Raw genomic sequence first — 9,664 nt, forward strand, 5'->3', positions numbered from 1 at the left:
ACCGCGGGGAGCGCCCGGCCGGCAGGCGGCGCGGGGCACGCCGGGAGTTGTAGTAGCTCGGGGGGAGCGGCCCCGTTTCCCACGGTGCAGCGCGCGGCGGCGGCGGCGGGCGGGCCGCGGGAACGGGCGAGCGTCGTCCCGGAAGTTCCGGTTCCCTCCTCGGGCCCGGGGCGGCGGCGAGGTGAGGCCTGGGGGGGGCTGCGGGGCCTGGGCCTGGGCCTGGGTCGGGACCGGGACCGGGGCCGGGGCCTGGGCCTGCACGCTGCTCCCCGCGCCCCGGTGTGCGGGTGGGAACCACGGAGCCCCGGGGACCGGCGGAAGGGATTGGGGGCCGGGGGGCTCCGTCCCCGTTCGGGAGGACGGGGCTCCGAGCAGCGACTCTTGGTTCCGGGGGGCCCGGCTGGAATCAGGAATGACCCCTGATCCCGTCGCCAGTCGCTCCCGGGCTAATACGGATCTTGCTGTCCACGGGCTAATACAGGATGTATTAGCCCCCCTGTCCGGCATTGCCAGGCACGGCTTTGCTGCCGCCGGCCTCCCGAGGCTCGCCCCTCGGCTTTGCAGGGAGAGGAGGTGGGAGAGATTCCGGCCATCCGGAATCCCGCGTTGGTGCCCGTGCTCGCGGCGCCGCTGGAGCGGGACCCGCCGCCGCCACCGTTTCCTGGCAGGACCCGCTCCGGTGTCTAGCTACCCGCCGAGGGCAAAGTCAGCCTCGTAAAGCAGCGACGACTTCCTTAAAGAGCAGGCAGCTTCGGCCACAAAGGGAGAAATCGTGTGGATTGAGCATTAATTGCCAGCTGTTGTTGGGTGCCGGTCCCCGCCGGTTGTGCGGTAGGCGGCGCGGGGTGTTGGGGGTCTTGGCGCTTTTCTCGGCGTGGGTATTTTTCTTGGCTTATTCCCCTTGGTGCTTGTTCAGCAGGTTTTGCCGTCTTCGTAGCGGGGATTCATCCGTTTCTGGAAGCCTCCCAGAAGGAAGGAAAATGTGGGGAGACCATCGGCAAGGCAACAGAATGGGGTCCTATCGGTAAGCGTTCGGGTGGACACTTTGCTTCAGGAACGTTCTCAGACACAATCAGTAACAGGAAACGTCTCCTAAAATATCTGCCCATCTTCCTGTGGGCGGACTGTTCTCTTTTTGTTGTTTTTGTTTCGTTTTTAGCTACTTTTAGCGTTTCTGTGCTTTCTCCACAGCCCTTTTCTGGGGGGATACTTAGCTTGGCTGTTACAGGCCAAGGCGCTGACGTGCCCGGGCTTTTGGTTCAGGCGCTTTAAGACCTACAAGAAATGCCTAATACCCTGATGTTGATTCTCTTCAACCACGATGATTGCTTTAATTCAGATTTAATGGAGAGTTAGACCATTAGACCCCAATGTTCTTAGCTGGGCTCTTTCAAAAAACACTTGTGAGTGTCACTAGAACTGTTCTAAAGATTTATATCATATATATATAAATATATATAGGTTATATATGCACATGTGTTTATATATATACATATATGCAGCATTTTCCTGATGGGATTTGTACTAGGAAAACCAGTAGCCTCCAGAACTTGTCTCAACAGTACTGATGAGAGGGACCCCTGTTTGTGGCAGTGCCAGTAACGCTGCTCTGCTGTTACTTCAATGGGTTTTACTGGCAGCATTCTTCTACTCTGCTGGGTGGACAATCCTCTCCTCGAACTAGGTTTTAATCACTGTTTTTTTTTTTTGTATAGTGCTGAAACAGGGGCATTTCAGGGCAATAAATCTGGAGGCAGTTTGGTTAGCATTGCAAATGTCACCTTGCATTTTGCCAGTGAGCAGTCTGTGTAGTGAAACCCAAGAACTAGACTCGCTGCAGTTGCTGACAAAACCCTTCCTGGCTAGAGTTGATTTTAAGCTTATTCTGAAAGGTGTTGAGATGTTATTACTCCATAATTCCTTTTTTTTTTTCAATAAATGTATTGGGGTCGTACTTGACTGCAGAATAATTCCCTGGGTTCTGAGAAACTGTCCTAGGAGGAAGCTCCCCTGGAGTTTGCTGTGGGAGCTCGTACTCGAAGAGGCGCCGAGCGGGACGCCGGTGTGGGGCAGCCAGGCTGCAGGCCCAGGCAGGGGCTCACCTCCAACTCGGGTGGTTGCCCATTCCTGTGAGGCATCCCCCACATCAGAAATGATGGTTCTCCAAGCCTAGACCTTGAAGACCTCCATTCCAGCGCCAGGGCATCCCTATGAGCCTGTGTAGTGTGCTGGTAGAGCAGTGTGGTTTCCCGTGCTTCACGGCGACGTGCTGAGCCCGTGGTACCACCAAAACTCCAACATAAACCCGAGCAGTTCCCTCCAGGCTTGTGCTGGTGGTGCTAATAACCCCCAAAGCCCAGTGGGTGGAACCGTGCGCAGTGCAGGACTATGTGGATTGCTACCATCATTAACCCATTAATGTTGCAGGTTTTCCCTGTTGAGTGCTTCTGGAAATTGTGCTGAAATGGGAGCACCCAAGTTTACTTTCTCACATCTGTCGTTTGCTGCCTCATCTTAAACTGCCCAACATCAATATCTTCTGCGGACCTTAGACTGTTACCCAGCTCTATAAAAAGTTTAGAGAAGATTGTGCTGCTGTGTAGATTGCAGACTCTAAGCACGTTATGAATAATACTGTCTTTATTTCTACAGTGGGAGCCAAGAAGAAAGGTTTGCTCCCGGGTGGAACAGGGAATATCCTCCTTCCCTTGATAGCCTTGCTCAAGAAAGACACTCTGGCAACTTCTCTGGCAGAGAATCACTTCCTTTTGATATCCAGGCACTCGCAGGCCTCCTCAATCCTCAGTTTGCCAACAGAGAGGAACCTTCTTTCAGCTTTGGAGCTAGAGATGGACCGCGTAGTGACTTCCGAGGCGGGGAGGGGCCCCATGATTTCAGGGGCAGAGATTACCCCCCTCCCGACTTCCAGAACAGAGAGGAGTCGCAGGTGGATTTCAGAGGGAGGGAGCCACCCTCGTCCGAGTTCAGGGGCAGGGACATGTACTCTGGGGACTACCGGGAAAGGGAAGGGCCCCCCATGGACTTCAGGGGTGGGGACGCCCCTCCCGTGGACTATAGGAACAGGGAGACGTTCCGTGGGAACTACAGGGACAGGGAAGCGCATAACATGGATTACAGGGGCAGGGACGAGCCCCCCTCAGACTTCAGGGGTAGAGGCTCGTTTGACCTGGACTTCAGAGGCCGAGACGGTTCCCATTCGGACTTTAGGGCCAGGGACGTGTCCGAGTTGGACTACAGGGGCAGAGAGCACACGTACTCCGACTTCAGAAGTAGGGACGTGCCCGATTTGGACTTTAGGGGCGTGGGTTCCTCTGATCTGGACTTCAGAAACAGGAACGCACCGTCGTCGGACTTCAGAAACAGGAACAGGGCCCGCTCCGATCAGGATTTTAGGAGCAGAGACGTGGCTCCTCCTATGGACTTTTCAGAGAGGGAGATGCCTCCCGTGGATCAAAACCTGGTAGATTTGAGGCGCAACCAATCTGCTCTACCTTTAGTGGAAAGAGAGGGCTCTGGTTTAAGCACCAGCAAGGGAGAGGACCCCGCGCTTTGTCTAGATAGAGCGCCCTTTGGTAGCCAAAAAGGAGAATTTCAACACTCGGAGACGCCAGCCAGAGAAGAGGAATCCCTTGGAATGGCCCTTGAAGACGACGCTTCCCACAATTTCCAGAACAGCCGCGGGCCTCGTGCTACTCTCCCAGACCAAGAGGAGCAGCAAGCTCAGAGCTTTGCTAACAAGCAGCAGCAGCAGCAGCTTGCTGGCGGGGAGCAGCAAAGACCCGACTCTGATCTCGGGTTAAAGGGCGAAGGTGACCTGGATTTCCTTGGAAGGCAAGACACGGACTACCGAAACATGGAGTATCGCGACGTGGATCACCGGCTGCCGGGACACCAGATGTTCGATTACGAACACGGCAAGTCCTTCTCAGAAGGAAAACCCAGCAAAGATTCTAGGCTCTGTAAGAGCCTTCAGGTAGGTGCCTTTGTCAGTCCCTCTTTCTGTTAAACACGTTTTTTTGGGAAARAAAAAGAACGGGAGGAGCTGGGAAGGAAGGAATCTTCTATCCATATTTCATCTCTGGAGTTCAGTCCTCAATCGCTGTCCTTCTCTGAGCTCATCCTCGTGCTCCAGCTTGTTTTAGTGTGCCTTCCTTCCATCCCAGAAATACTCTCTTCTCGAAAATGCAGTTTAGCAATTGARGGTTGCTAAACACCTAAAGTACATTTGGGTTAGGAAGTCCCCGAGTTCAGAATGTCTGGACAAAGGGAGGATGTTGTGGGGAAGGATCTGCAGAAGAGCTCCCTCCGTTCTTTTCYTCTCTGGGCATCTCTCAGAGGCTGTGATGGGCTGTTGGAAATGAGATACTGAGTTAGMTGGAGCCACATGGAGCAGTATCCTTCTTCCCATATGTGCTCTATCTTTCCTGTATTGTTTAACTTCAAAAGCTGAAGGTGATAACTGCTAAATTGATAAACTCCAGTGCATTTGAATCTCCCAGTTCTGCCAAGCCCCTTTAATGGTCTCGCTCTAGAAGCTTGGGAGATCCCTGTGACCCAGGGCAAGAGCAGCCTCTTGGGTTATCCCGAGTTGTGGAGCTTCCAGCCCCACATCCTGAGAGCCTTCAGGCTGTTTTGCTTAGGGGCCCTGGCCCTTGAATCATGCCCTGCTTTATCTYTTATGGTTTGGCTCTGAGCTGGCAGGGCTCATTTGTAAAAACAACCTGTCTTGCTTCTGTGAACTCAAGGACCAAGATTACCGGACCTGCCCCAAGTACATGAAGCCAAGCAAGCTCATTCGGCTCGGAGGAGTGCCCGAAACTGCCACCAAGGATGATGTAAGTGGGGTTTTTTCCCCCCTTTTTGGTCCAAAATTTGTTGCAGAGTTGCCAAAACCTCTGTCAAAAGCATTTCTAAACTTACTGGTTTTGAGCCTGGAGAGTGAAGTTCACTTAATCTGTTGTTTTTATCTGATTATTTTCGGGGGGTCTAGAAGTGATGGGCTTTTCTGCAGTCACGTGTGGGGCATTGGTGGGCAGAAGCCTCAATTACCAGACTCCTTTGAACTTGCCTCACTTCTAGGATGGCTTGACAGTATAAGCAAGATGGTTATGACTTGGAGCCTGTATTTTGAACCAGGGGGATGTTTAGTGTCTGAATAAGCTAATTCTTTGCTAGTTACTTTAAGTCTGTCTAAATACTTCTTATAAAGATGGAGATATCTCTGTTGCTATTGATTTTAGTGAAAAATCTAGGTTTTGCTCTACAAGATGAAGGAAGACRCCTTTCCAAAAGCTCCCATTTCTGGTTAAATTGGTTTTCTTTGGCTGTTCCAGACATGAGAACATCTATGGGCAGCAATTTGGGTGATCTAAGGCTTAATGGTGAAATCTGGGTACCGGAGAACTCGTGGCAGAAACTTTGTGCATCAGAGGATGATGAAATTCAAACAGTCACCCCATGTCCCATCAYTTCCTTAAAGGCAATAAGGCCTCTCTAACCTTAAATAAAGATCCCAAGTGWGGTCTCTGCTGAACACCAGCACGATGACCTCTTGAACGGGTGATTTCTGGTATAAATGAAGCTCACTTATTTAAACAAACAAAAAAATATACTCTCCAAAGATCAGTTACCAGTTCTCAGGTACTGGGGGAACGTTGTCAGGAAAATATTGTAGTTTGTAATGGAGTTAAGCCAGAAACAACAGACGTCTTGGGAAAGGAGTCCTGAGTGTTAGCAAGTGCCTYGCTTTCCAAGGTTTTGTTTTGGAGACTCAAGAGGATTTTGGTTTTCCTGCAGATTCTCAATGCTTTCCGTGGGCCTGACGGGACGCCTGTGAAGGACTTGAGACTGAAAGATTACAGCTCAGGTGAGAATATATGTATTTTTTTCCAGTGCTTCCAGTTTTAGTCTTTAAAAAAAAAAAAGGGCTTTTTCTTCTCAGGCAATTGGGTTAAACTCCTTGATGCCATAACGGGTATCTTCAAAAGCAAAAGACCAGCGAGTCRTGTAGTTTGTCCTTCTCGTCATCAGAATTGGTGGCTGTGGTCCCTGGTGCTTCAGAGGAGAAGCTCCCGTCTTGGTACCTTTAGCTAGACCTGGCAACAGCAGGGAGAAGAGCAAGACTGCTTGATAGCCCTTGAGAATAAAACCCATATTGACATGGGGCAGTRGGCTAATTCCCTATTTTTATTTATRCATATGTATACATATGTGTATATATTTGTCATCAGATCTTTCTGGATTGTTTTCCRTCTTTGCATCTTCCTGGTGAACAAATCTTTGTCTTCTCATGACACCTGCTATAGCCCAATATTTCCCCTTCAGTAATACGAATCTGTTATCCCTCTTAATACCTAGGACAGGTTAAAACAGATATAAAAAAGCAAGTTTCACGGATAGGTATCCAAACACCCCCTCAGGATGCTCTTCCTTTCAACAAATGAAGGTTTGCTCTACTTCCCATCGCTATGTAGGCGCCTGGAGAGAGGACTGTTTTACCAGGCTGCTGTGTGTGACCGTGGTGACACTGTCACAAAARCGTGCGGGGTAAGAGAGGAAGGATGAGTCTGGGCCATCCATTTGGATCACACGTTTTTCCRTAGTGGATCACAGTGTTTTCCATAGTTTAAACCCAGCACAGCAGAGGCTTCCACCTTGGTCAGTGCTTTATTGCTCGCTGGTGGTTTGTGGGTGCCAGAGCTGCAGTTGGTTTGGTGTCAGATCATCGCCTGCAGGCTGCTGCTGCCTCCCGTAGTTGAGGAGGCRATTGGCTCAGCAAATATTTTTGTTTCTGGATGCTGTCAAAGGAGATTTCCCAACCTTCTCGTGAACCCTCGACCGGGAGGACAAGGCAGTGTTGTTACATAATCCCCTTCGGCCCAACAGACAGGACCTGAAGGGTGCAACCAGCCTCGCTCGCTTTCTTCCCTCTTTTCTAAGCGTAGCTGTTGTCATCCCTGCAAAACTGGGCACAACMCCCCCATTGCAACATACCTCTTTCTCTGCCCGTGCTGATGTGACTTGTCTGGGTTTCTTGGTTTAGTTTTCTTTTTAATCCTGAAATAGGGCACTTTGGGTAATAAATCACTTGAACTTGGAATCTGTTTGCAAAGCCTCGTCCCGTGCMCGTTACTAGGACTCCATGCGCCCCGTTTTAGAGGGTCCTTGGCTCCTCCTTGCCCGTTTCGAAGGCTGCTCAGAACAGAACGTGGTGCCCGAAGTTGCGGGTGGAAACCCTCCTTTGTGCCCACGGTCACGCGCGATACGAGGGCCAGGTTTCTGGTTTCAGGCTAAAAGCTGCATTCTGCTTCAGTCCATGTCCTCAGCAGCAGAGATTGAAAAAACAACCCATCTTCTGGCTTTTGTTGGGAGGGAAGGAATTAAGTTTAAAATTGGCTCATCTTTTATGAGCTTTTTAAAGCTGTTGTTAACCCTGTGTGAGCCCCACGAGTCGCTTGGGCAGCACAGTGCAGTTCTAGGCAGCACAGACCCGCTGGCGACTCCGGTTTTAATTGCATCCCGAGGCTGCTAACGCAGCTGCAAACGTGAGCAGCTTTGGGGAGGTTTCCATCCTTGTTATGCAAGAGGGATCCATCGAGGCCAACCAAAGCTTCCTGAGGTGCGACAGCTTCGTACTGCAGCCGGGGACCTAGGAGCTGTAGGAAACGGAATCCAGCTCTTCAGGAAAGCGCCTGGAACAAGAAAATTCCTGCGATCTTGTGAGAAGTGAAGCCCGTTTGGAAGCAGCGGGCAGCTGCGAGCTGTTGTGATGGGCTGTGGCTGTAGACAGGCGTGTGCACTGAAAGGAAGCTTTATTTTGGGTTGGCAACGTCCGTGCTCGTGGGGCCCGCGCTGCCGCGTGGCCTCGGTGACACCCGGCTCCCAGGGGCCGCGTCCCAGCGGGTTGGGTATTTTCCAGTGCTCTCCAGAGGTGTTAAAAATACCAYTAATCGCGACTGTGCGTATACTTCGTGTTGAGTGTTTTAGAGAGAAGAATGCCTGCAGCTGTTGGAGAACGAAAGCAGCCAAAACAACTTCCAATTAACTTGAAATAAGCGCGATTCAGAGCAGTTCCACAGTAAGATAGCGCTCACCGTAAAGCTTATCTCAGCAGCTTCAACACGATGGTTCCACTGCGTGGTCTTTCTGGAGACTCTCTGTTTTGTGGCATTTCTATAGAGGACTTTTTGGGGAAAAATCAAAGCCCAGCTTTCCTTTGAAACCGGCTGTTTACGCGCCGAGGGAGGGATATTGGCACTGGAGGTTGTGCTGAGCGTGGATCCCTCTTCTGGTGCGGTTTTGGGTTGCGTACCAGCTGCTGCTGCTCGAGATGATCTGCTCGCAGGGGCAGAGAGGAAAACACTGGCTGGGCTTTATAAAAGGGAGTAGAGGGAGCGACATGATAAACTGTAGTAATTCTATTTAAATCAGAGAGGGAGGCACCTGCAAACTATCCCCAGTGTGAACTACGCAAAGGAGACCTCACCACGCTGCCCTATGCAGCATTTCCATATATCTTGGAGTTCTCCCTGAGATGTTTGTGATTCGATGCCGGTACGGTCAGACTGAAATGGGGGCTGGGAAAAGGCTTCCTTCCAACGTGAGACGTAGGCTTAAATCGTTGGCTTTTCTTCTCGCTCACCTTTTCCAGTGGGTTGGGTCGTGTCTGTTCCATTAATGCTTATGCACCTTCCTCGTGCTCCCGCCTTCCTGGTACAGTACACACCTCCAGAGGTCTGTACTAACATCTATAAGAGCTGCACTTTCATAAAGCTGCTGTCTCCTTGGGATCCTTTCCGCGCTCTCCTGGCTGCAGGAAGCAGGCAGGAGGAAGCAGCCTGGACGGCAGCGTTTTAATTTACAGCGTATAGGGCCCTTCACTTATATCTTTGGTTTCAGTGCTGCTCTGCAGCACAGCAGCGGGCTAGGGCGCGTGCCAGGGACCTCCTCGCCAGCAGCCAAGCGCGCCCCGTTCCTGCCCAGCCTCTGCAAGGAGCTCCCACCCGGCCAGCAGCAACGAGCCCTTCCCATCCAGGAGCTCGGAAGCCCGGGTTGTGTCAGGGAAATCCGGGAGAGCAGCAGCAGCCTTGCCCGGCCCCGGCAGGGAGGCCCTCGCCTCTCCACGGAGGAGCTGCAGGTGCCTTCCAGCCTTCCCGGGAGCAGCAGGGCGAGCGGGACGTGTCCGGGGTGTCACCGGCGAGCGCCGCGGACGGGTCCCTGCTCTCGGCAGGGAGTAGCCCTTCTGAAGGAAGGGGAGCTGTTTTAGCAGTGAGGCCAGCGAAACAGTGAGTAAAGCGGCRCTTCCAGCTTTTGATACCCTCACTTAGGCTTAGCTTAGTCTTTCCACACTTTGGGCAACCTGTTTATTGGTCTGAGTGTAGGAACGACACGGTCCCGGGTATCTCTGGGCCTCTAAGCCTGTGTCCCGTCAGTGCCTGTTTTGCTCATTGGGTTGGAAGTGGCCTCGGAGGTGGGTGACCTTCAAGAGCAGGGTCCCCAGGAAGGAGGCCGTGCCCATGAGAGGAGGGATCCTGGAGACGGTCCCCGTTGCCTCCCTGCGACTCGCCCCTTATTGATCTCTTTAAGCCCCTTATTGATCTCTTTAAGCCCCTTATTGATCTCTTTAAGCCCCTTATTGATCTCT

General features: G+C 51.9%; 1 protein-coding gene across 1 annotated transcript in view; it reads left to right on the forward strand.

Annotated features, from left to right (window-relative positions):
* Positions 1–727: 727 nt before the first annotated feature.
* Positions 728–9,664, forward strand: part of RBM6 (RNA binding motif protein 6) — a 38,733-nt gene continuing 29,796 nt past the window's right edge. The window contains exons 1-5 of the mRNA XM_026041526.1: positions 728–831; positions 920–1,024; positions 2,653–3,994; positions 4,767–4,856; positions 5,818–5,887. Of these exons, the coding sequence (XP_025897311.1) occupies positions 981–1,024; positions 2,653–3,994; positions 4,767–4,856; positions 5,818–5,887 (1,546 nt within the window). The 5' untranslated portion in view covers positions 728–831; positions 920–980. The remainder of the gene's footprint in view (positions 832–919; positions 1,025–2,652; positions 3,995–4,766; positions 4,857–5,817; positions 5,888–9,664) is intronic.

This window comes from Nothoprocta perdicaria, unplaced genomic scaffold (assembly GCF_003342845.1).
Source record: "Nothoprocta perdicaria isolate Ctin4 unplaced genomic scaffold, notPer1 scaffold_287, whole genome shotgun sequence".
Lineage (NCBI taxonomy): Eukaryota > Metazoa > Chordata > Aves > Tinamiformes > Tinamidae > Nothoprocta > Nothoprocta perdicaria.